Here is a 27,353-nt window from a genome sequence, read left to right on the forward strand (position 1 = left end):
TTTCAAGGCCTGAAATGCCCTCTCACACTCAGATGTCCATAACACCACCTTGGGCAGTTTCTTTTTGGTTAGGTCAGTCAGGGGTTCAGCTGAGCCACTATAGTCGCACCCCAGCATCCTCCTGTAGCCAGCTGTACCCAGGAATGACATAACCAATGTTTTGGTTTGAGGAGTAGGCCAAGTCCTGGTAGCCTCAGTTCCAGATCTCTGGGTGCCTACTCCTCCCTGCTGTTCCCAGTACCAAACCGCTGACATGTCCATCTGACAGTTACTGTGCAGAACTGTCAAACTAGGCTGTGCCAGATTGTTTGGGACTGCTGACAGGAGCCCTGGGTGTTCCACCCAGACAGGGCCAAACACTACCAGGCCCCTAAAGCAGGCCACTGCACAAGGATCAACCCCTCCCCGTAGATCACACATGACCCTTAGGGAGGTGTCTGATGCTTTCTCAACCCCATCTAGCATTGTCGTAGATGCAGTCAAGCCACATGGGGTGGTGAAGGCTGGCTTGTCCTGAGCCTTCCGGGTTAGAGGGTTTGGTCTATGCCCCCTGCTCAGGTTCAGGATGGTTAGACAGCCGGCACCAGCCAGCTGCTTTGACACCTCATGGTTCCTGGGCACGGGGTAGGCCACAATCGCAGGGCTGATGTTCAGCCCGTTAAAGGCTCCACAAAGCCTTCTCTCAGGCTCCTTTTCCCCATCTGCCTGCGCCTCCTGTGAGACAAGGGAGGTTGCAGGTATGGAGGGAGCAGACACCCAGGCGCCCACATCGTGGACGTCATGGTGTGCCCTCCCAGGGTCTTCAATATCTCTGACACGGCATGCTGTAAGCACTGCCAGCAGCATAGATACCTGGAGGGAGAAGGGTGGTTTCAGCTGAAGGCCCAAGCCCACTCCCTGAGTGTCAGCTACCGCTAACAGGACACCTGTGTTTCCCAGTTCAGGTGTACTACGTCTGCCCATGGCATGTGCTGTGCTAGAATGTTGTGTAAGAATCATGTTAAGCCACAAACCATTATGTTTCACTCCAGGCCTGGTCCTCCTGATCTCACAGGGATCCTTACAGACCAGATCAAGTGATACCTTCAATACATGCCTTTGAGTTTGACTGGACACAATGAGCAGCTGTTTAACCCCTTCAGTCTCCAGGCCTCCTGCCTGTTGACCTGTCAAACCTATCTGCTCACTGTCCCAGTCAAACTGTTGTTTACGCTCCTCAGCAGGGGGGCAATCAGCTCCACTCCTGAGTTGTTTGAGTGTTTGGTCTATCTGCAGTGCTGGCTTAAAGGCGGAACAAGTCCCAGCCAGCCGTCCTGTGGCAAACAAAGACAGCTGCTGAGGCTTAACAGAGGGGGAGTCCACTGGGCCAGAACAAGGAGAGGGCACAGAGACCTCCTCCTACTGTTCTGTGACCAGGGCCTGCATCTCAGCTGCCTTTGCAGCAATGCGAGTGACCACCAATATTGGCAAAACATCATTATCATCAGCATCATTATCATTTTCAGTTGTAGCATTATTTAAACAAACATCTGCTAACTTCACAGGCAAGGGATTCTCCTCTCCTTCCATGAAAGGAGGAGGACTTTGCATTTCCACCCCACCATCCCCCTCCCCGGGCTGCCCAGATATTAAACCCACATCTGTACACAGTACCTTGGGGAGTCCAGAGAGTTCCGTGGGGGTGTCCTCCGCAGGGGCATAATATGAGACAAGGGTCCCTAGATCGCCACCCAACAACACAGCAGTGGGGATTTCCTCAGAGACTCCCACCTCTCTCATCCCACTTCCTGCGCCCCAATCAATGAACACATAGGCGCGGGGTATGCGGGAACAGGTGCCCCCAACTCCGGTGAGGGTAAGAAACTTTTCTGGGATGATGTCGGGTTTCGTTTATCACCTCTGGTCTGACCAAAGTGACTTCAGCTCCAGTGTCACGAAACCCAGTTACAGTCCGGTTGCCTACGATGACTGGTTGTAAATTGGCGTTGGTTCCCTGAGGTTTCCCACTGACGAATAGCAAAGCGGAAGGGTTGCTGACCGGTTGGCCAGATGATGTCGTCGTCTTCTGCTCAGGGCACTGCATCCTGAGATGGCCTGGTTTTCCACAGGTGTAACATCTGCGGTTGTCAGTCAGGAATGGCTTGGCACCAGGAACTGCAGGTGCTGGCCGCTGAGGAACTTGGTTGGCAGGCGGAGGGAGGGTTGCAATGGGTGATTTCCTTCCCTTCGAGCCATACAGAGGAGCCTTGCGATGGTCAGATACCCGAGTGTGGATGTAGGTATCTGCCAGTTCTGCTGCTTCTTGGGGAGAGGTTGGCTTCCGTTCCAACACAAACTGTCTGACGTCTGTAGGAGAGATGTGCAAAAGTTGATCTCCAATCATAAGATCCTCCAGGGACTCAAAAGAAATGGCTTTCAAGCCTCTAGTCCACTGCCGGAATGTGGTGCGTAAGTGACTTACCACATCCATATACGAGTCCCCAGGCCCCTTTTGCAGGGACCTAAATTTCTTTCGGTACACTTCCGGGGTCAACTGGTATTTTTGGATGATCGCAGCCTTTATGGCCTCATAATTGCCGTCCTGCTCTGCTGGCAATTCAACATAAGCTTCCAGGGCCTTGCCTCGCAGCCCTGGCGTCAGGTACAGGGGTCACTGTGCCTGGGGCAGATGGTACTGACGGCAAGTCTTTTCAAACGACAGTAGATACACATGAATGTCACTGTCCTTTTCCATAACTTGAAATTTGGCTGCCTGGCTCACAGAGAGGTGTCCCTGTGCTCTAGGGATCCGAGGTTCTGAGCCTGTCTCTGCTGCTGGAGCCTAGCCATCTCCAGTTCGTGCCGACGATTAGCCTCCCTCTCAGCCCGGCTTTCCACAGCCTCCCATTGTGCAGCCTCTCTCTCAGCCTGGCGTTCCAGAAACTGCAGGTACGCCATAGGATCCACCTCCTTGATACGTTGTAGTGTTTTTTGCATTTGAGGAGTCTATGCTGGTTGCAGGCAATCTGGGGCTGGTCTGCTCATGCTGTGGCTTGGAGGTGACTTCCAGTGGTACTCCAGTGTCAGTCTCTGCTGGCCCATCCTGCAAGGCCATTCCTGAATCACTGGGCTCTGAAGTAACGAAAACCCCTTCTTCTGGTTCCGCCAGATTCTGGCTTGCCTGGTTATCATGCTCCTGCAGGGCATGAAACATTCCTTCACGATTTTCGCCACTGACGTCAAGTCCTCTAAATGTGCACTCAGCACTCAGGACAATTTTGCTCATTTTCTTATATTCCGATAAACCAGGCATGTTTGCAAGCAGAAAAGATAGAACAGAAAGCAGAGATAGGAAAGAGCTATAGAAAGTAGAGGTTGCTGTATGTCTCTTTTAAAAAACAAAAAATATGCGCCGGCTTGTCTCTAAGGAATGTTTTCCACAAACGTTACAATCCTTCAGTGCAGAGCTAATTCTTAACAGTGCACTGAATGCCCTTAATGCAAGACTATCACACTTACGCTGCCAGCCAATATGTGACGGTGGCGGGTATCAGATCCCTGCCCTTTTCACTAACTCGTGACCAAGGACCAGGCAATCTCACACCCTGCTGTCACTTGCGTAACAATGCCACTCTCAGCTGCACCCGACACAAAGATTTTCCAGCTTGCGAGACCACAATCTAGATCGTCTGTAACACGCACTGTCACCACAGACAGGAATGTTCAGAGGATTTATTCTATACAGTAGCACTCTTCAAGAGACAGGTTCTTTGTTAGTTTGCATTAAGAGCTTAGGGACAAGATTAACACTTTTCAAAATAAGGTTTAATAATAAAAAGGTTATAATTGGTGCAAATAAAATATTTACAGAAAAAAAGTGTTTCAAAGAAATAGAGACACAATTCAGCAATTTAGAGAAATAAGATAGAATTGGGAAATAAGAATACTTGCATTCAATGTCCTTGGTGTTACCAGTTCAGAAGCTGAGCCAGTTGTGATCGGTTCTCAAACTTGATAGATGTTCCTTCTTGATGTTACCATGAGAACTCTAACCCCATCTGCTTCTCTCATTTTTTCTCTGAGACTGCAGGGGGTGTTACAGATGTCCCTGACCAATAAAACACAGTGGCCATGGGCTGCCCTAAAGTTTACGACAATACCAAGGAACCTCCCGTATAGACAGACTTATAATTCATATCTTCCAATATCTACCAGTTGCCTTCTTGAAACTGATAGATTATTGTGCAGCATTGAATTTTATATCCATAGATATCAAACACAGGCTAACTCAAAGTAACCTCTGACCCGTAAGGCATCTGACAGCTAGCTTGTCTTCCATAGGAGCTAAAGTGGTCATGTATGATCTCTTTCTGTTCAGTATTTAATTTTGCATTTAACTATACACTTTGTAGAGACATATCTTGTTTGTGTTTAAAGTTATGAATTTGTGTGTGAATGTGTTCAATTAACAGAGCTCTTGAATGGCTCTGTTTTACGACCCATTAGCCTTTATCCTTCTTTGCCCGGTTATGGCTTTACGACCGGCCTCAGTATCAGAACAGACATCCGTCCAGACATCTTTTCAGATAACGGCTTGTTTGAAGTCAAAACTCTCTGCATTCCAGGAATTATTTAGCTCGGGGAGGGGGCTGTGTGAGTGAGGGTCTTTTGCAAACTGTCATGGCATCCTATAAGCAAATCAAACAATGGCCGCCTCGTTCTGTGTCTAGCACAGGTGGTCATTACACTTCCACTCAGTAGTGCTTCAGAAAAGCGTCATGACTGAATCAGGTGGCTGCACTGCGAATCTGCTCCCAGGAAGCTCCCACTTTTTCGGCCCAGGAGGTTGCCAGTGCTCTGGTTGAGTGAGTTCAGTTTTGCTGGCGCAGGAACACCTGAAAGCTCATAAGACATGGTAATGGCTTGCCTGATCCACCTAGAGACTGAAGGTTTTGACGCTTGCAGTCCTTTTCTTGGAACAGAGTAGAGGATCAAAAGGGTAAATAGATCTCCTAAATGCCCTGGTCCTCTGTAAATACAGTGCCTTGCAAAAGTATTCGGCCCCCTTGAACTTTACAACCTTTTGCCACATTTCAGGCTTCAAACGTAAAGATATAAAACTGTAATTTTTTGTGAAGAATCAACAAGTGGGACACAATCATGAAACAAAATTTACTGGATATTTCAAACTTTAACAAAAAAACTGAAAAATTGGGCGTGCAAAATTATTCAGCCCCTTTACTTTCAGTGCAGCAAACTCTCTCCAGAAGTTCAGTGAGGATCTCTGAATGATCCAATGTTGACCTAAATGACTAATGATGATCAATAGAATCCACCTGTGTGTAATCAAGCCTCCGTATAAATGCACCTGCACTGTGATAGTCTCAGAGGTCCGTTTAACCGGTTGCCGACCGCCGCACGACTATATACTGCGGCGGTCAGCCCCGGCCAGGCAGAGTGACGTATCGGTACGTCACTCGCCTGTCACTGACTTGCGAGCCTATCGCGGGCGGGCGCGCGCCCGCCGAGGCGCGCGCCCGCCGCGGCTCGTTCACAGGCAAGTCAGTGCGTGTGACCGGCGGACTCGATGTCCGCCAGTCACACTGCGATCGCTCCTGTGAAGGGAGAAAGACAGAGCAGCTTGTGTAAACAAGCTGCCTGTCAGTTCTCCCTGTGTAAAAGTGGAGATCTGACCGTTCTACTATGTAGAACGGTTGATCTTTGCTTTTACACCAATAGGAATGTCCCTACACAGTAGAAAGCACGCCCCTAGGACACACTTAACCCCTCCCTGTCCAATAAAGTTAACCCCTACCCTGCCAGTGTCATTTTTGCAGTAACAGTGCATATGTATAGCACTGATTACTGCAGTAATGTCACTGGTAACCCCAAAAGTGTCAAAAATGTCAGTCAAGGGTCCGATCTGTCCGCCGCAATGTCGCAGTACCGAAAAAAAAATCGCAGATCGCCGCCATTACGCGTTAAAAAAAAAAACACCAAAAATGACAAAAATCTTTCTCTTTGTTAGTAAACGCGATAACTTTTGCGCAAACCAATGAAAATACGCTTTTTGCGATTTTTTTTACCAAACATAGGTAGCATAAAACAAATTGGCCGAAAAATGTTAAAAAATTTTGATTTTTACTTTTTTTTTGGGGGAATTTCATATAAAAAAATGTGAAAAATATTGTTATTTTTGCAAAATTTACGCTCTTTTTTTGTTTATAGCGCGTGATCAAAAAATCGCACAGGTGATCAAATACCACCAAAAGAAAGCTCTGTTTGTGGGAAAAAAAGGACGTCAAATTCGTTTAGGTACAGCGTCGCACGACCGCGCAATTGTCCGTTAAAGTCACGCAGTAAAAAAATCGCAAAAAAACCCCTGGTCCTTTAGCAGCCAAATCCTCCGGGGCTTAAGTGGTTAAAGCACAGAGAGCATCATGAAGAACAAGTAACACCAGGCAGGTCCGAGATACTGTTGTGGAAAAATTTAAAGCCACCGTCCCTCTAAACTTTCAGCTCATACAAGGAGAAGACTGATCAGAGATGCAGCCAAGAGGCCCATGATCACTCTGGATGAACTGCAGAGATCTACAGCTGAGGTGGGAGACTCTGTCCATAGGACAACAATCAGTCGTATACTGCACAAATATGGCCTTTATGGTGGTGGCAGCATCATGGTTTGGACTTAATTTTCTTCAGCAGGGACAGGGAAGATGGTTAAAATTGATGGGAAGATGGATGGAGCCAAATACAGGACCATTCTGGAAGAAAACCAGTGAACATAACAGTGAAAATCCTTTCAGGAGTAACCTAATCATCATTCACTTCACAATCTGTTCATTAACAGGAAATATTTTGTAAGCCTTTGTAGGTTTCTTTGTGCCAAAAGGTGCCTGTCCAGTGTTTTTGCACACTACCAAGGCTTTTGCCGAGAAAGGCAATGAGCTTTTCAATGTTTGCAAACATGTTGCGTTAAAGTGGTTGTATCCCGTGTAAAAAAAAAAAAACCCTGCAGGACAATGGCATAATGTGCTAGTATGCATCACATACTAGCACATTATGAAATACTTACCTTAGAACGAAGCCCCCACACAGTCACCTGGTCACTGCTGAGGGAGCTGACATGTTCCCTCAGTGTCTCTTCCCGGTTCGGCGGCTCCGGCGCTGTGAGTGGCCGGAGCCGCGATGACGTCATTCCCGCGCATGTGCGCGGGAGTTCACTTTCCGGCAGGGAGCCGGCAAGAAGCTCTGAGAGTCCGGCAAGATACGCCGGAACTTCAGAGCGCATGTGCTGCTGGGGTCAGCGGCTGCATGCAGGGTGAGTATCTCCAAAACCGTGCAGGTTTAGGAGATATTAATTTTATCTACAGGTAAGTCTTATTATAGGCTTACCTGTAAGTAAAAAGTAAAAAGCGGAGTATACTACCACTTTAAGCTCACTATTCATCATCCTGACAGCCTGGGGGAAAGAAATATTCTGCAGCTTCCTCCAACACTGCCTTAGTCTCCTTGGTTTTCTTCTCATTCAGGATCTTCTAGGACTGGTTTATCAGGGTCTAACTCGAACTGATAAATGAGAGTGGGAGAAGAGGCACGTTTTCAAATTCTGGATACAGAAAGCTGAAATGAGGTTGTAGTTGGAGTTGTGACATAGATGTGGAAAATACTACTTTTGTCAAGTAGTCTCCTTGTTACATGCCTGAAATAGAGCTACAATTGGTTGCAGAGACCGGTGTTAAGACCTGTTCTTGCCCCGTTCCAAGGGATGCATTGCCACTCTGAGGCTAAGTGTTGTGCAGGCCTTCAGCAGAGCGAATGTACATCTGTTTAGAGTAGTCTCCCATTCACCTGGTCTGCACAATAGCTGCAAATGACAGTATTCCCCTGTGGGGTACTCACGGAGTGGAGGGAGATAGGGTAAGCATGTCCAGTAGGAGTACACAGTAACCCAGGTGTTTACTGTCCTGTAACAAATTCTTGTGGTGAAAGAGTGGGAAGAAGTACCCGAGTACCTCATAAGGGCTCTAGGTAGAAATTACATTAAAGTGTGCGACCAGTGGCGCGATGTAACACTTGGTCATCCACCTGAGCTCTGAGTGATTGAATTTTAGTGTGAAGTTTAAACAGTTTACATAGCCCAAACCTAGCCCAGTATACAAAGTAACAGTCAGTCATAGATACAGGGTGGCCCTGTCTTGTCTGTTCACAGCGCTAAACTGTGTAAAAAGTCCATGCTTTGGTACCCATCATGGTGGGCATACCCCAAAGGTGATTTTCAGGGACTGGGTTCCAAAGCAATGGCCCACAGCCCTGGACAGCATAGTATCCTGCAGTTAACTCAATGCATTGCACCAAGTGCTAAGGTAAATGCCCGCGCAGTAGTCAATGCCCAAAGCAACATTATAGACTGTCCTCAAAGCATGGGGTCTGTGTACATCACCCAGGGTTTTGCAGATGTTGCCCTGATCCAGATAAACTGCTTCTGTGTAGGTATTAGAAGGCAGTGAGATTGAAGAATTCTTAAAAAAATATTAGAGGAAAAATAATAAACTAGTGAAGCCGATTTCTCCAGGAAGGAGATGAGGTACATTACATACACACACTAGTGAAAAACTGAGGACTCGGAGTGCGGTAGGTTTTTTACAGGAAGCACCCCAAAGGGACGTGTCCGCAAAAGCTTGCCAGTATTCATTCACCAGAAGATACAAGCCTATAACTCATGGTGTATGAATAATATGCCTGTGCCCTGTCCTGTACATTTAAGATATAAGATTTCCATGTATTAGAACAGCTTGAAAAGAGCAGCCTGCCAGCAGTGGTGTTTTAGTATTTTCAGCATGATCAGGGGCAGCCTTGTGATAATGCCTTTAGGATTAGAAACAAATCTATTACCTATAAAAAGGCAATCACATAAGAAAGATTCATTTTATGTAAGAAAAAGCAACAAGACACCGTCAAATTTTAGTACAATTCTCTTTATAATTTACTTCATGTTTATTTTCAGAGAAGACTGTTAGTGTAGAACAATTTCCCTCAAGCCAGCAAAGCTGTTATATTATTCTCAGTGTTCTGTTCAGAGAACACTGAAGGACATTCTGCACTGGAGGGTTTAACGATACACACAGATATAAATAAAAGGCCTAAGAAAATTCATCCCCACATTCTCCCTGTCTGTATGGTAAGTACCAACATGCAAACGCAACACCTTGAAGAATTCTTTAGTTCCGGGGCACTGGAACTATGATAAAAGCACCTGATCCAATAGGCACATAAGGGTCCCGTGCATGGGTGGGGACAGAAGAGGAGCAGGAAGCATACTCTGGGAAAGAGCAGTGGAAGGGGTAAAACGGAAGGCCAACAAGACTATAGATATATATATATATTTATATATACACAATGGTAAAACCTTCCTTATAGGCTAGGGGGGGATTTGGAGCAATTTCATAGTGCAGCGTTTGCAGGAACTCGTTTTTGATGTTGAAAGGAATGGGCCTTTTAAAGATCAATTGTTGCTCATTTGCTCAGTTTCTTTATTCTGGAATCGATACTAGAGAAATTCTCCTCCACTGTAGCTAAATTCTCCTTCATGGCCTTTTGGACCTGCACAGAAAAAAATAAAGAAAAAGAAATACATTCATCAGCATTTACAATACTGTAACCCCTTACCAAAGCAGTTATTTTTACATCTAAATATATACACACAGATTATATATAAAATAAATAAATAACACACACACATATATACAGCAGGTAAAATAAGTATTGAACACGTCACCATTTTTCTGGTTAACTATGTTTCTAAAGGTACTATTGACATGAAATTTTCACCACATGGTCGGTAACAACCCATGCATACAAAGAAACTAAAAAAAATACGTTCAGAAATTATAGATATGAAAAAAAAAAAAAATTAACTTATGTGCAATAAAATGGAACGTGACAGGGAAAGAGTATTGAACACGGTAACTGAAAATTTATTTAATACTTAGTACAAAATCCTTTGCTGGTGATGACAAGATGCCTCTTGTATAGTGAAACTAGTTGCATGCATTGCCCAGGTGTGATTTTGGACCATTCTTCCACACAGTCTTCAAAAATTGAAGGTTCTGAGGGCCTCTTCTATGAACTCTGATCTCTAGTTCTTTCCATAGATTTTCTATTGGATTCAAGTCAGGTGATTGGCTGAGCCATTCAGAGTTTCCTTGGTTTTGCGTTTTGGATCATTGTTTTGCTGAAATATCTACCCTCATTTCATCTTCATCATCCTGATACATGGCAGCAGAGTTTTATCAAGAATGTCTTGGTACATTTTTCCATTCATCCTTCCTTCAATGATATGAAGCTTGCCAGTACAGTATGCTGAAAAACAGCCCCACAACATGATGTTCCCACCTCCAAACTTCACTGTTGGTATGGTATTTTTGGCGTGATGTGCAGTACAATTTGACCTCCAAACATAGTGTGTATTATGGCCTCTAAAGATTTCAATTTTGGTCTCATCTGACCAGACTAAATTCTCCCAGTATTTCACAGGCTTGTCTAAATGTTGAGACCTAAACTTTAAACAAGCTTCAACATGCTTTTTCCTCAGCAATGAGGTCTTGCGTGGTGAGCATGCATAAAGGCAATGGTGGTTGGGTGCATTACTTACTATTTTCTTTGAAACAATTATACCTGCCAATTCCAGGTCTTTCTGAAGCTCTCCACAAGTTTTCCTTGGCTCTTGGACAACTCTTCTGATCAGAAATCTTGCAAAAAGCACCTGGTCGTGGTCAGTTTATAGTGAAATGATGTTCTTTCCACTTCTGCATTATGGCCCCAACATTGCTCACTGGAAGTTTAGAAATCCTTCCGTAACCAGTGTCTCATTACCTTGATAATGAGACACCTTTTTATCGGCCATCAGTTGAGACTGAACCAGCGGATATTAATTTGCACTGACAAGGGGAAAGATTTCTAATTACGAATAGATTTCAGCTGGTGTCTTGGCTTTCCATGCCTTTTTGCAACTCCCTTTCTTCATGTGTTCAGTACTTTTTCCCAGTGTCATTCCATTTTATTACACATAATTTCTGAACCAATTTCTTTTGGTTTCTTTGTACAGTATCTCACAAAAGTGAGTACACCCCTCACATTTTTGTAAATATTTTATTATATATTTTCATGTGACAACACTAAAGAAATGACACTTTACTACAATATAAAGTAGTGAGTGTACAGCTTGCATAACAGTGCAAATTTTCTGTCCCCTCAAAATAACAACGCGCACCCATTAATGTCTGAACCGCTGGCAACAAAAGTGAGTACACCCCTAAGTGACAATGTCCAAATTGTCAATATTTTGTGTGGCCACAATTATTTTCCAGCACTGTCTTAACCCTCTTGGGCATGGAGTTCACCAAAGTGTCGCAGGTTGCTACTGGATTCCTCTTCCACTCCTTTATGACGACATCACAGAGCTGGTGGATGTTAGAGACCTTGCGCTCCTCCACCTTCCGTTTGAGGATGCTCCACAGATGCTCAATAGGGTTTAGGTCTGGAGACATGCTTGGCCAGTCCATCACCTTTACCATCAGCTTCTTAAGCAAAGCAGTGGTCGTCTTGGAGGTATGTTTGGGGTCGTTATGTTGGCATACTGCCCTGCAATCCAGCCTCCGAAGGAAGGGGATCCTGCTCTGCTTCAGTATGTCACAGTACATGCTGCCATTCATGGTTCCCTCAATGAACTGTAGCTCCCCAGTGCCGACAGCACTCATGCAGCCCCAGACCATGACACTCCCACCACCATGCTTTTTTGTTTACTAGTAATGCCGGCGATCTGCGATTTTTTGCGGGACTGCGACATTGCGGAGGACAGAGCGGACCCCTGACTGACATTTTTGACACTTTTGGGCGTGGCTTGTGAAATGGCCACAGAGACCTGTGTTCTTATATAGCAGCATCACAGGAGCTCTGGGATCATTTCAGGGAGAAGAACTGTCAGCTGTGTTTACAACAGCTGACCATTCTTCTCTCTCAGCGGGGAACGATCGCGGGTGTCAGACGACAATCAGAGCTGCCTGCCCGCTGCATCAGCTTCCCTGCTGACGAGTGGGGGCGGGAGCACGCCGTAGGCGGCGCGTGCTCACCCCATAGCTGCCTCTGCGTGACGACGCATAGCTACGTCAGTTTGCCAAGGAGCGGCTGCCTGCCGCAGTATAACTGCGGCGGGCGGTCATTAAGCGGTTAAGGGATGAACTTCTGCATCTGCAGAAGATGGAGACTTAAAGCAACCCTTGACGAGAAAAAAATTCTCCTTCGTTCAAATTGTAATTTTCCTGGTGATTAGGTTTTCTATTTTATTAAATAATGGTTAAACTTTTTTTCTGGTTTTTGCTTGCTTTATTAATTAATATTTTTCACCTTTCACATATATTTACACGTATCACACTGAAAAAAAGCGCAAAATTAAAAAAAAAAACTGGATTTTTGTAAGAACATACCGTAAAATCCTTTTCTCTGAAGTTCATCGACAGACGCAGCTCCATCTAGTCAGAGACTATATGTTATGCTCCTCCTATCAGGAATAGGCACTAGGCAGGAAAAGAAGCTTAGCCACACCTATGAGGGCTGTCCCACAGTGTTTAGAATAGAAAAAAAAATGATTCACTCAGAAGTAGAGAGGCGGGTGCTGCCTCTGTCGAACTTCAGAGAAAAGGATTTTACATTACTCCTATGCACAGACCTATACAGGCTTGACATATTCCATGTCAACAGGGATGTATGGCTGGACACGTCCCAGCATCATAAATCCATTGGGGGACATACCTATCCTACTACTATTTTACAGATGACCTGTGCGTTTCGGACCTCATTTTGGAGATCCTCGTGGGATTTTCTGTCCGTGGAGCTCTTTTCTCACTGTCATTTGCCATACCACTGTGTATTTGGCTTACAAATATTGAAATCTCCCCTGGAAACCCATACAAATATTAACATATTGCTTTAGTCTATCCTGTATAGACCTAATTTGATTAGCATATACTATTTGCGGCCACAGTCAATTGAAGGCCTTTTTCTCATCCACTAAGGCCCATCTTTTTGGTCTCACGTCCTGGATTTCACAGAGGTCCTACATATCTGTCTGAGCTCTGGTGTTTTGTGGACCATTGAGAAAGGCATTTGGACCGAAACGCGTCTAGTCCGATCCAGACACCTCAGACCCTTCTGGTTCCAAGACGTATCTATGACCTTGTTTTTATTATATACTTGATATGTGATTATGTACAATTTATCTTTATTATATGTAGAATAAAATTTATATTTTTTCATACTCAAGTCCTGATTCTTGCCGTTGAAAGTCCCAATCCTCAGGGGTTATTGTTGTTCCAGGATTTTACATTAAGTTCTTACAAAAATCCAGTTTACTCTGCAAGCGGAAGTGATAGCCACCAAGAAGGCAACCTTCTGGGACAACTAAAGCAGAGAAATCTCCCGAATGTTCTCAAAAGGAGGCTTTTGAAGAACAGATAATACCAGATTGAGGTCCCACGGAGGTAGTGGGGACCTTCTCGGAGGAGCCATATGGCACACTCCCTGTAACAAAGTACGAATAAAAGCATGCGTAGATAAGGGGCATTGGAAATATATAGCCAAAGCAGACACTTGGCCTTTGATAGTGCCCAAAGCCAACCACTGTTCAACTCCTTACTGCAGAAAGGCCAAAACCCTAGCTATCGAAAACAAGCAAGGGTGCACCTTCAGTGATTCACACCATAAAATATACGATTTCCAGGTATGATGATATATCTTCCTAGAAGTCGACTTCCTTGCCTTCAACAGAGTAGGAATCCGAGTCAGAAAGACCTCTATCAACACCTGGCTTTCAACAGCCTTGCCTTTAAAGCCAGCGACTGTAAAGCAGGATGGAAGATTGGACCTTGATACAACAGATCTTCCCTGAGAGGAAGTCGCCAAGGAGCATCCGCGACCAAACTTACTAGGTCTGCGTACCAAGACCGGCGAGGTTAGTCTGGAGCCACCAGAATGGCCGGAATTCCCTTCCTCCTCTACCCTGCGCAGAATCTGCGGCAGGAGTTTCAAGGGAGGAAAGGCATAAATTAGCCGATACTGACCCCAAGGGGCCACCAGAGCATCTGTGGCATAAAAAACGCAGTCCCACCGCTATAAGTGCGGGCTCGCAATCGTTGGTTATTATAAGAATATAGCAGGGTGAATGAATAAAAACCCACAGGGAACCCCAGGAAAACATTACCAGACCACAGAGGAGACTTCCAGCATGATCTATGCAAAAACGAAACTGACACTGACTGTACAGGAATAAAAAGAGAAAACTCTATATTTTAAACAACCATGCCATGCCGCATGGCTTTCCAGCCTATGGACCTCAGGAAAATGGCGGCTCATGCATTCTCAATGGGCTATTATAGAAAATGGCTGCCCATATAAAACTAACGGGAATATAAAAATCATGATCCACAGCAAAATGGCGGCCCCCCAGCGCGCCATGCAGTCTCCAGGACCCCCAAATAGGACCCATAGCAATAGGCATCGGAAGGTCCCTGGCCAGGGGCCCACACAGGACAAGTCACCCCCCTCAAATAATCGCCACAACGGCCGCATTATTACGTAAGCCGGGTGCCGGTGCAGGGGACCTCAGGGACCGGTGACAGAGGAGCAGCGGTGGCGACGGACATGAGTAGGTGATTGATCTAATCAGCTGATTGGGGGGTAACTAAGTGACTGTGGCCGGCGACCAACCGTGTCCTGCGACCGACCGTGACTAACGTGTGACTTTCTTGAGACTAAGTAGCGTGTGACTTTCTTGCAACTGAGTAGCGTGCGCCTGGGAGTAACCGTCTGTCAGGAAATATCTTGTGACTGGTGAGTACCTGGGAGGACTGGTGAGTATCTTAGCGACCGGTGAGTACCTTAGGGTTAATACCAGGGGAGATATAGGTAGTGTAGGTAAGGAATAGCAGGTCGTTACTAATTATCCCCATAGAGTAGAGGGTAATAATGTCTGACAGGATTGGGGATGCCACTCAGTGCACTTCTTGCTGCATGTATGCGTTCCTTGATGAACCAATCGAGGGCGAATACTGCTGTGCAAGATGTGAGCGACTTGTTTCTCTGGAAGCCCAGATTCTGGATCTAGAGAACAAAGTGGCAACACTGCGTAGCATCAACAACCTGGAAAGGAGCTTGGACATTACCCATCAGGTGCTGGCAGGGGCTTGCATAGAGGAGGGAGGAGTAGAGGAGACGCAGGCATCAGACGTAGGCAGTTGGGAGACCGTTAGGAAGGGTAGAGGGAAGAGTGCCAGGGAGGTCAGTCCTGAGTTGGTACACCCTAACAAATTTGCCAGGTTGCATGTTGATGGGGATATCAGCTCAGGTGTGGCAGTGCTGGAGAAGGCGCCCTACCCCAGCTGCTAGGGGAGCGGCGGCTCCAGAAAGGAGGGGAGCCGAGACTCAGGAAAGGTTAGACAGGTTGTGGTAGTGGGGGACTCAATTATCAAGAGGACAGAGAGGGCAATCTGTCAAACAGTATGTTGTTTACTGAGCGCTCGAGTTTGGCACATCGCGGATCGGGTAGACAGATTATTGGGCGGGCGGGGGACGACCCAGCGGTTATGGTGCATGTGGTCACCAATGACCAAGTAAGAGGAAGGTGGAGGATCCTAAAGAACGATTTCAGGGACTTAGGGAATAGATTGAGGAATAGGACCTCCAAGGTGGTTTCTCTGAGGCAGAAGAAGATTAGGGAACTTAACAAGTGGCTGAGGAACTGGTGTAGGAAGGAGGGGTTCGGGTTCCTGGAGAACTGGGCTGACTTCTCAGTCGGCTCCCGACTCTTTAGCAAGGACGGGCTGCACCTTAATGGGGATGGTACAGCTCTTTTGGGGAGAAAGATGGCCACCAAGTTGGAGGGGCTTTTAAACTAGGAGACGGAGGGGGGGGGGGGGGGGAGGGCTCAGAAGAATAGTCAGTCAGGGGGGTGGGAGCAAAGGACAGCAGGTATTATTAGGGTCAGCAGCAACAGTAGATCCGAAACGTCAATTGGGGGGTCTGTGCGGGTGAACCTCAGACCGAACCGGAATAAAAATAAGCACCATTCACTATCAACTTCCACAAATCTAAGAGGGGTATATGCAAATGCCAGGAGCCTAGCTAATAAAATGGAAGAGTTGGAAATGATAGTACATGAGGAGGACATAGACCTTGTGGGAATAACAGAAACTTGGTTCGACCCGTCACATGACTGGCTGGCCAATATCCAAGGGTATTCTGTGTACCGGAAGGACAGGGTAGGAAAAAGAGGGGGAGGGGTATGTCTCTATGTCAAGAATAATGTAAGTGATATTATGGAAGGGATGAGTACAGAGTTAGAATCCGTGTGGGTAGAACGCCATAGGAAAGAAGTAAAGGGAAAAGTAATTGTGGGGGTTTGTTATAGGCCACCCAACCAAAGGGAGGAGGTAGAGCTGGAATTTATATCACTGTTGGGTAAAGTGGCAAAGCTGGGATCAGTCATCTTTTTAGGGGACTTCAATTCTCCCCAACATTGAATGGGAAGAGGGGACTACACACTAACAGAAGGCCCGTCTCTTCATGGAAACCTTACAGGACAAGTACATATCTCAGTTGGTGGATTCTCCTACTAGAGAAAATGCAGTGCTGGATCTATTGCTCACTAATGACCCAGACCTAATCTCAGACGTAGGAGTCAAGGACAACCTGGGCTCTAGCAATCACAGGATGATCACATTTAGCGTAAATAATATAATAAGGCAAGAGGGGAACATAAGAACCCTAAACTTCAGAAGGGCAAACTTTCCCAAATTGTGCTTGATGATGGAAAGGGTAAAGTGGGACCAAACCTTAGGAACACTGATCACGGAGGTAAAATGGGAATGCTTTAGGAACATATTAAACAAATGCATCTCGCAGTGCATTCCTATGGGAAATAAATTTAAAAGAGACACAGGACTTGCCGCTATGGCTAACAGAGGGTGAAATCAGGGAAAGGCTGGATAAAATTAACACAAATAAATCACCAGGCCCGGATGGCGTACATCCGAGAGTACTCAAAGAACTTAGTAAAAAAACTATATCTAGACCACTGTTCCTGATCTTTGCTGACAGTATGACAGGAAATGTACCAGGGGACTAGAGGAAAGCCAACGTGATACTGACATTCAGAAAAGGGCAGAGGCATGTCCCGGGAAATTATAGGCTGGTCAGCCTGACATCGATAGTATGTAAGCTTCTGGAGGGGATGATAAGGGACTATATCATAGAGTCTGCTAAAGACAACAACATCATCAGCAGTAATCAGCACGGGTTTACAAATGGGCGTTCTTGTCAAACCAATCTGTTAACATTCTACAAGGAGGTGACCTGTGAGCTAGATAGGGGAGACCAGTGGATGTGGTGTACCTGGATTTCGCTAAGGCATTTGATACAGTTCCCCACAAGCACTTAATTTATAAAATTAGGTATGCAGGCATCGACCACAAGGTTTGCTCTTGGATACAGAACTGGCTAAAAGGACGTGTCCAAAGGGTTGTAATAAATAGTGCATACTCAGACTGGTCTGGGGTAGTAAGTGGGGTCCCCCAAGGCTCAGTCCTGGGACCAACCTTGTTCAATTTATTCATAAACAGCATTGAGGACGGGATCAGTAGTTCTATATTAGCTTTTGCAGATGACACAAAATTGGGCAGGGCAATAACTGCACAGCATGAGGCAGATATCTTACAGAATGACCTGAACAAAATAACAGAGTGGGCAACAACATGGCAAATGAGGTTTAATGTGGAGAAGTGTAAGGTTTTGCACTTGGGGACTAAAAACATAAAAAGCACAATACACTTAAGGGGGGGGGAACCTTTGGGGGAATCAAAAATGGAGAAAGATCTGGGAGTCTTGGTAGAGGATAGACTAGGCCAGTGATTCCCAACTCCGGTCCTCAGGGCACACTAAGAGGCCAGATTTTAAGTATTACCTTGGGGAGATGCAGACTAGTATACTGCAATCACTGAGCAGCAAATTATATCACCTGTGATGTATTTCAGTTTTCTTGCAAACCTGGCCTGTTAGTGTGCCCTGAGGACCGGAGTTGAAAAACACTGGACTAGGCAATAGCATGCAATGTCAAGTGGAAGCTGCCAAAGCCGGCAGAATATTAGCATGCATAAAGAAGGGGATGTATTCCAGAGATAAAACTATAATCCTTCCACTTTATATAACTCTGGTCCGACTGCATCTGGAGTATTCTGTCCGGTTTTGTTCGCCAGTCCTCAGGAGGGACGTGTTGGAGCTAGAGAGAGTCCAGAGAAGGGCAACTAAACTAATTAGGGGATTGGAGGACCTTAATTATGAAGAGCGTCTACAATCTCTTAATTTATTCTCCCTGGAGAAGAGACGCCTGAGAGGGAACATGATAGCAAATTTACAAATACCTCAATGGTGATCTCAGCATAGAAAAAAAAGCTATTCAGTCGCAAAGATTGCATGAGGACACGAGGACATACAATGCGATTAGAGGAGAAGCGTTTTAACCTCAGGCAACGCAGGGAATTCTCTACCACAAGAGGTAGTTTCTGCGGGAAGTATGGCTACTTTCAAAAGACTCTTGGACATACATCTAAAGGATCAGAACATTAAGGGGTATGAGAGAGGATTACGGCCACACACACCTAACACAGGTTGAACTGGATGGACTATTGTCTTTATTCAACCTCAACTACTATGTATTACTCCCCCCCCCCCCCCCCCCCCCCCATGGTAAAAACCTGCTAAGGGTAGGGGAATGCCGAGGGCTAGTCCTACGAGGTGCCAGGGGAACTGAGGGATCCCCTAAGGTCCAACTTTTCCAGGGAAGGGCCAACGTCCGCTACAAATTACAGAACACTATTTATGTTTAAACACGCTCAAAAAAAGAAAAAATGCCAGTTTAGTTAATTTAAATTGTCTAAGGCCCCTTTCACATGGGCTTTGCCATCCGGTCCACGTGAAAAACAAAGGCAGATCAGGTTGGATGCTCCATGCAGCCTTATGAAGCGGCAGAGGTCTGCGGGAGACATCTCCGCTGACACCCCCTGCTATCCGATCCGATCCTGTCCGTGAAATCCGGACGGATGGTAACCCTATTTTCCATCTGTCTGGAGGATCGGATGAGAACGGACAGGCGGCCCGTTCTCATCTAATCTCCCATACAGGAGAGCTGGGATCTGACAGCTCCGTCTCTGCACACAGAACGGAGACTGAGCAGTCATCCACCTGCTCAGCGGGGATCGTCGGATCGATCCCCGCTGAGCAAAATGGACTGTCGGGCGCACCGCCCGTGTGAAAGCCTAAGGATTGCAAAAAAAAAAAAGAAAATAAAAAAATTGTTGCAGGACAATAATCACAAAAATAAATCCTTGTTTATGCTTAAAAAAACAAAAAATGTATGCATTACGTTATATTAAAAATTATTGCCTAATAAATAGGCTCAGCAGAAATTTGAAAATTGCTCTGGTCCATAAGGGGTAAAACAGGTGTGAGAGCCAAAAATAGATGAACATTTTTCCCAGTTTTATTCCTACACAAACTAGAAAATAAACAAAAATGTAAAAACTGGAGGAAGGATCACAAAAATATAAATAATTGGAGTCCAAACAAGGCTTTTTGTACTCGCCATAAAACTATTTTAATCAAGTCCACTGAGGGACACAGGAAGTCTTTAACATACAGGTATACTGCTACCTACAAGAGGATTAGACAATGGCAAACAAATCAACTGTAAACCTGCCCAGGATAACTCCTACTACCAGCATGCCTCAGTTTTGAAACAAAGCAATAACGAAAACATGATCTTAAATACAAGGAGGCTAGACCTGCGTCCCTCAATGGACTTAAAGAAAAGGATTGTACAGAGCGTACAGAATTCCCATTTGCTTTCTCATTCTCTGAGGAACACAGAAAGCCTTTAATCTTCAGGATATCTAAAAGCAGTCCAACTGATGCATGGGCAACAGAGCAAACAATCACTAACATGCCCAAAAAAAACTAGGGTCTGTCTGCAGTTCAAAGAGCTGCCTGAAGGACCTTAGGTCTGAGGCTGGCCATCAGATCAGGCTGGAACATCCCCCTGGTAGAACTTGCGAAAAAAAGACGAGAGCACCCTTGCATATATAGGAAACAGTTGTTTGATGCCAAGAAGCCCCACCAGATCTAATACCAACAGAATGCACCTTGACAGGAAAGGGTGGAATCCATGGAATTCTTGAGATCTTAACCTTCAACGATTGTCTGCCTGAGAAGCCAGTACATCTTTACAGGGTTTATCCGGAATGATAACAGAATTAGGAGACGGCTATCTTGATCAGTGCAACAGTTAATTAGGAGACCGCTTTCCTGATTGGTGCTGCCCTAAACTGTGAAGTGATATGTAGCTCTGCCTTCAAACAAAGTGACACTACCCTTACAGGCAAGCCCCGCTGCTTCCTCTGTACTCTGTTCTAGCCTCTGGGTACCCCGTGACACTTAGATCACTCATTGTGACCAGGAATCAAGCACACCCCTGAGCATCCTATGTCATCTAGTGAATCTAGTGTGCGTCATGACCCCAAGTCCATCTCTGAACATCTTGTGTCATCTAGTGACTCATGCAAGTCTCTTGACTCCTTGTACACCCCAGAGCACCCCTGTGCTCCCAAGAGTCAAGTGTACTGAGAACCTCCTTGTGTCATTTAGTGACTCCATTGCACTCCTATGTGTCCCGTTAGTGCCCCCTGAAGCAAGTTGCGTCAGTCTAGTGACTCTAGTTAACACACAGCCCCATGCCTATCCCAGAGCATCCTATGTCATCTACTGACTTCAGTGCGCCCCATGAATCCAAGTTACCCTCCAGAGCATCCTGTGTTAAGTAGTACCTCTAAGTGTACCCCATGGTCCCAACTGCATCCCAGAGCACCCTGTACCTTCTAGTTTATCTAAGCACACCTTAGAGCATCCTGTATCATCTAGTAAATTTAGTGTGCCCCATGACTCCAAGGGCACCCCAGAACTCCCTGTGTCGTCAAGTAACTCAACCTGTACCCAGCGTGTCTTGAGTCATCTAGTGACTCCTAGTGCGCTATGTGCACTTCAGTGACAACTGTTTTTCCACCCAGCCTCCTATACCATTCTTCATTTTCTGAAATAAAAGAAATGGCTGAAAAATACTACAACTCAAACCCTTTCCAGACAATGGAAGGAGATTTCCTTTTGGTGAACCAGGGTCAGGCAAAAGGACAAAATAATGTCCTGTTGGGGTGAAAGGCAGAAACTACCTTAGGCAAGATGGAAGCCCTGGACTTAAATACTACCTTTTCCTTATGCTAAAATGTGACAGGGTTCCTTGCCGAATCAGGCCACTAGATCAGACACTTGGCTTGCAGAGAACGGCTACAAGAAAACAACCTTGTGGGTCAGGATAGAGAGGAACAAATCGAATGGTGCTTTCTGAAGCACAGAGAGAACCAGTATCAGATCCAATGAGGGCACAGAGAGACAGACTAGGAGAGCTACACGGGAGACCCATGCTCCAAAGTCTTACTCAAGGAGTGAGAGGGCAATGGCCAGAATAGATGGGGAAAACCTGACCTTTGATAGTGCTGAGAGTCGGACACTGGTGTAGAAGCCCCAAAACACACACCAAGTGAAGGATCTATACTCCATGAAAGACCTTGCAAAAAGCACACTTCCTACATTTCATATGAATAAAAGACTCAGGCCTGGCAAAGCGCATGCAACATCCACCAGGAGTCCAAACAGGTTAGCATACCACATCTTTCTGGTCAAGTCCAGGGCAATGAGGATCACTACAATTCTTTCCCCTTCTTGATCCTGCAAAGCGGATAAGTAGTTTCAACGGGTGAAAGGCACAGATCAGAGTGTACTGATCCCACAGAGCCATAAAAGCATCTACTGCTTCGCTAGAACAAAGTCGCACTCCGATGCTGCCACACACAAAAAACAGGATTTTGTGTTACTCACCGCAAATTCCCTTTTTCTGAGTTCATTGACGGACACAGCTTCTCTTCGTTCTTGACCATAGAGTTTATAGTACCACCTACAGGAGTAGGACACTAGGAAGAAAAACACCACAGCACTGCCTATTGGCAATCCTAGCTGGTATAAAAATCCTCTCTGCTATAGGCAAGCCAGTTAGTCACAAAGCAGAACAGGAAAAAAAGACTAAAAGAGGTGGGGCTGTTTGCCAGCGTAACCACTGTGACATGGACTACAGGCGCTCGGTCAAATGTGCCTGCCCCACGAGACGTTTAACTCGCCAGCCGCCTTGGTCCAGGATTGGGCTGGCACAGCCGACCCAGCGCATAGCTAAAGGTCTGAATGTGTTCAGTGGCCAGACTGAGGTGACTACTGAATCCAGATTATCCAGCCTGTCACCCAGCCCCGCTGTTGATGGAGGGGGCAGAGAGGGGGTTTATACCAGTTAGGACAGCTCATATGTGGTGCTGTGTTCTTTTTCTGTCTAGTGTCCTACTCCTGTAGGTGGAGCTATGAATCCTATGGTCAAGCATGAAGAGGAGCTGTATCACTCAATGAACGCAAGAGTAGTTTAATTTACCATCCCACCCTAACTAGATTCACCCAAATGCTAGCTTAATCATAGAGGTCTCTATAAGATTAGGCCTTCACTGGGTGAAATTCGTTAGTGTGGGATGGTCTGCAGGTGGGGGATTTCATACCTCTGTGATGGCTGAATAAAATTTTGAGTGACAGCAGAGTGCCACCATGTGTTGGCTTGGTGAAAGTTAGATGCCGAAAAGGCGAGCTCCCTTCAGTCTGTACCCGATATGCCCAGCACCAAACTGAGGAAGATTAGAGGAGCTATGGAGTACCACTTTTTCTTTAGTTTTTTTTCTTTGGGTTTGTTCACTTTGTTCTTGAACCTGAAGGCCAGGAAGTCCACATATGGCCTTTCCCACGTGTGACACCAGTCCTGGGACACCTCTGGGTGTAGCAACTATATCCCCGTACCCAGGCACTGCCAGATAAGAGTGACCAGACAAGAGCAGCTTCAGAATATAAGCATCTTTTCTTTTGCAGGGTAGATAGAATAGTCTTAGGCTCCATGTACACGGGACGCTGGAAATGGCCGTTTAGGAGCAGTTGGGCGTTTTTTTTAGAAGCCCCTGAACCCATCTACATTTTATCTTATCTGTCCATGTACACCAGGTCGTTTACAGTCATTTGCAGGCAGTTGCGTTCAGGGACTGTTTTTAGAACGCAATTATTTGCGTTCGAACGTGTGTTTCCCGGCGTTTCAAACGCACAAACGCGTCTGAACGCGTCTGAACGCGATGACCCGCGTTTAGCATTCGCGTTTTTCCATTTTAAAGGGGAATAATTTTTTTGACCTCTAGGAACGCTTCTAAACGCAAACGCCTGCAAACGCTGCTAAACGCCCGCTAAACGCGGGTACAAACGCGACCGAACGGACGTTTCAAACGTCCTAAAAATTCCAGCATTCAAAGGGACTTTTAACAACGTCCCGTGTACATGGAGCCTAAGGGCTTGTTGACACTTGACTAAATTTGTAACGCTTAAACGCTACTAAAGTGTGGGCGTTAGACTCGCGTTAATGAGCGTTAGTATGGGCTATAGACTGGCGATTTACAAGAGTTAAAAATGTTTCCTAAATGCCCTATGGGCAGTTTTGAAGTGTTTGATAAGCGTTAAGGCACGTTAAAAACAGCTCCAAAAACATCTATTCTATTACAGTGAACAAACTAATCTTAACGCCCTGCAACTGCCTGCCACAGCGTTTGAAGCCTTTCAACGCCTCCCATTCAAGTCTATGGTAACGCTTTGCAAACGCGTCCTGACTCGACATGAGGCTTCAATTTTGAAGCGACGCTTCAGGTTTTGAGTGTGAACAGTACTGTGTGCGGTCTATTGTATCCTGTGCAAAGGTGTTTGAGGGGCGTTTTTAACGCCTCTCAAACGATTGCTTTTAATGCCAGTGTGAACTTCGCCTTAGAATGGGGGTGGGAGTAGGTTTAGTCTTAGAATTTCAATAAAAACTACACCTTTTACTCAATATTGGAGCTGGGATTTAAATGACTGTACAAAACCCAACCGCTAACACTTACCACGGCCAGAGCACTTTTGTTGTCCTTCAGGGAATTGGCAATCATCTGCTGTGTAGTGTCCAGATGGGTAAGCAGCTGGCCAAACTGCATGGCTGAAAAATCAAAGGAACATCCGCGTTAGCTCTCCTGAATTTATATATTTTTAAAACATACATACAACTACTAATCCTCACATGTGAAAACCTGGAAGAAATCACCTATAATGACTAATGAAGCACTACTGCTATCCATATATTGCATGTTGATTTGTACAGCTCCATAATAAACCTGATACTCAGATGCCAAATTTTGCTAGAAAATTTAACTTGACAATGCTTACAATGGAAGAGGACACACACACTATTTCTCTGCATGTTAGTTTGTATTCCAGCGCAGTCAAAGTTACCATATCCCACACTTTTGCACAGTCGTTATATTCAGTTACGCAACATTCAACTTATACCACAAGTTTAGGAAAAGAACTGCTAGGGTGTTATGAGGTTCATGCGAAATGCTAACTATCCTCCACAATATGGGGAATGGGGTTCCATTAGGTATGGCCATCATATCCAGCCTGGACTGCTGGAGAAGGGCAAAACTGACTTCTGACTTTAGTTTTCCTTCTATGGGCCTCTAGTGCACAGGCACTGCCAGGGAAAGAATAGCTTGCAGTGCTGGATGTCAACACACACACAGGACGCTGTGGATGCTGGATCTCAAGGGGAGGCGGGATGTTAGGTCATTAGAGGAGGACAAAAATAAAGAGTTCACTTTGAAGACGCACCTATTCTTTAAAGTGGAAGGGGGAAAAAGATGCTAACAGGAAAATTATTTTATTGCAGAATAAACATATAGTCTCTTTTACAGCAAAAGTCTGTTTGCAAACCTCTTTAGAAAGTACATCAAAATGCTCGGCATTCCTCAGTGCTAGGGTGAATATTTTCTCAAGTGCAAAAAAAATGCAACTAAATTTATTTTTTATTTTTTTAAAGAGTCAAGAAACCTCCACCAAGGTGTAATCTACACAAGTAGAATGCAGAAGTGAAAAACATTTTAGAAGCCATTTTCTTTTATCCGTGTAGTAATCGATTTTTACTCTTGGCAATTGCTAGCGATTTTAGAAGCATGACCAAGCTATTAAAAATCACCCCTGAACTGTTACACTAAGGCTAGGACTACAATGGCAAATACATACATCTGCCACTTAAAGATTTAAAGCGACCCCGGCGCCGGACAGTTCATTTTAACCAAAATGTTCCTATAACATTGTGCATTCAAAAGATTTTTTTAAATTTATTTATGGTTTTCAAAAAGAAGAGAAAATACAAGTACATTTCATACAAAAAAAACTTCAAATTCCAGTGATATAACTTCTCCCTTCCCTTAATTTTTCCTCTATTAATCCCCCCCCCCTTATCTATACCAATTGTCTTCCTCTTTTTCTCCACTCCATCTAGTGTATTCTCTCGTTGTCTTAAACTCTCTCCAATTTTCCCATATATCACCCCATTCCTCTGTATCGTCTTCTTCCCAATCTCTCAAGTATTCCAATGTTCTTATTCTCTCAACTCTTTGTACCCAGTCTCCCATGGTCGGGGCCTCTTCCTTTCGCCAAAATAACGGGATTAATCCTTTTGCTGCATTCATCAGATGGGGTATTAATGTTGTTTTATATTGCCTAACGGAATTTTTAATACCGTGAAATAGGCAATACCAAGGATCTTCCGGGATCTCTATTTTCGTGATTATTTTGATTAGGTCCAAGATTTCCTTCCAGTACTTTTTCATTTTTGGGCAGTCCCACCATAGATGCGCCATTGTGCCTACTTCTAAACAACCCGCATTCAAAAGATTTTAGTATTATTTACCAGTAAAAGCTTCCCCTATGTAACAACCAAAAGCCAGAGACTGTTGCTGGGTGCCACAATTTTGACTGATATCATCAGCCTCATAAAACTCAGACAGGTACAGTCATGTAGAGGGGTCAGGGGGGAAGATACTGGTTAATTAGAAAGGGCTATGAGGGAGAGGACTGTGCTAGGTAATAGACTTTCCTTGAGTAGTAACATTTCCTAGCAAGTTTATAGACACATTGCAGGTCAATAAAAAAAAAACACATATAAGACTGCAAGTAAGCATTTTAAATACTTGATTTCCACTGCAACTTTTAAATTCATAAGTCTCTAATACCAACTCTTCTCACATTTTCCCAGGGGACCAAGTGCACGGGTGAAAGGGTGCATTCACACCTGTGAATGCACATGCACTGCGATTAGATGTAAGAACTCCTGTGTCCCGGGCCAATCGTTCGCATGTGATCACTGCATGGGTGATTACATGCAAGTGGCTGCGATGAGCTGTGGGAGCCAGCAGACTCCCATTGCTTTCAATAGGGCTGCTTCTCGCAGCCAATTGCAGAAACCTCTGCTGGGGTTCTCGCCTCTTATCGAAATGCAAGTGCATTCACAGGTGTGAATACACCCTATATAGCAGTTGGTCCCATTATTATCATCAGTGTCCCTGTTGTCCCATAAAAGCACTTCTTTATGTTGGCTGTAGTTAGGTTGGTAAACTGTCCAACCAAACTGCTTAGCAACTGATGGACAGATTTGAATGGGACCAAGTGCTGCATGCACTTTGTTGCCTGGGGAAGTAAAAAAATAAAAATAAAATCTGTAATAAATGAAACTACTACTAAAAAACTTTGGTCAGCATTTAAAAAAATACTCTTTAGTGCCCCCAGCACTGCAAGGGTTAAGTGCTCATTGTGTCTAAGTGGAAAGAAATAAGCAGCAATATTTACTTTACGCTTCGTTTTGGCAGGCTTCCTTCCTGCTCTACGGCCAAGTCCCAAGAAGCCTCTCCATAATCATAAAGCACAATGTAAACCTAGCAATCCCAGGCTAGCCCATATACTAGGCAGCAGAGGAGAGTACCGGTATGCCAGAGGGATGAGGGTTAAGTATTGTAGTTTATTCTTTTTTTTCCCCCCAGATGAAGGAGCATTTATCTTATGCAGTGCAAAAAGGGGGTTCAACTTTAAATCACCAAATTCTATTCCAGCTGCACCAAAGTATTACAGTTAATTTCTTTAGAAAGCAGACACAGCCCGATTAGAAGCCTGTCACTTGCCAGCATGCAGCAAATAATGATCCTTGCTTTCTGTGTTGAAGCAGAGGTCTCTAATCAGCAGGGAGCATGAGCATTGCTGACTTACCAACAACAAACAGTTTGTTTGAA

At 45.1% G+C, this 27,353-nt stretch overlaps 1 protein-coding gene across 1 annotated transcript in view; it reads right to left on the reverse strand.

The window, feature by feature from the left end:
• Nucleotides 1-8,941: 8,941 nt before the first annotated feature.
• DCTN2 (dynactin subunit 2) overlaps nt 8,942-27,353 on the reverse strand; it is a 79,584-nt gene continuing 61,172 nt past the window's right edge. Inside the window, exons 13-14 of the mRNA XM_082246118.1 lie at nt 24,135-24,226; nt 8,942-9,582 (exon numbers count right to left, since the gene is read on the reverse strand). Coding sequence (XP_082102244.1) covers nt 9,496-9,582; nt 24,135-24,226 — 179 coding nt within the window. The 3' untranslated portion in view covers nt 8,942-9,495. The remainder of the gene's footprint in view (nt 9,583-24,134; nt 24,227-27,353) is intronic.

Source organism: Pelophylax lessonae, assembly GCF_965119305.1.
Source record: "Pelophylax lessonae genome assembly, chromosome: 2".
Taxonomy (NCBI): domain Eukaryota; kingdom Metazoa; phylum Chordata; class Amphibia; order Anura; family Ranidae; genus Pelophylax; species Pelophylax lessonae.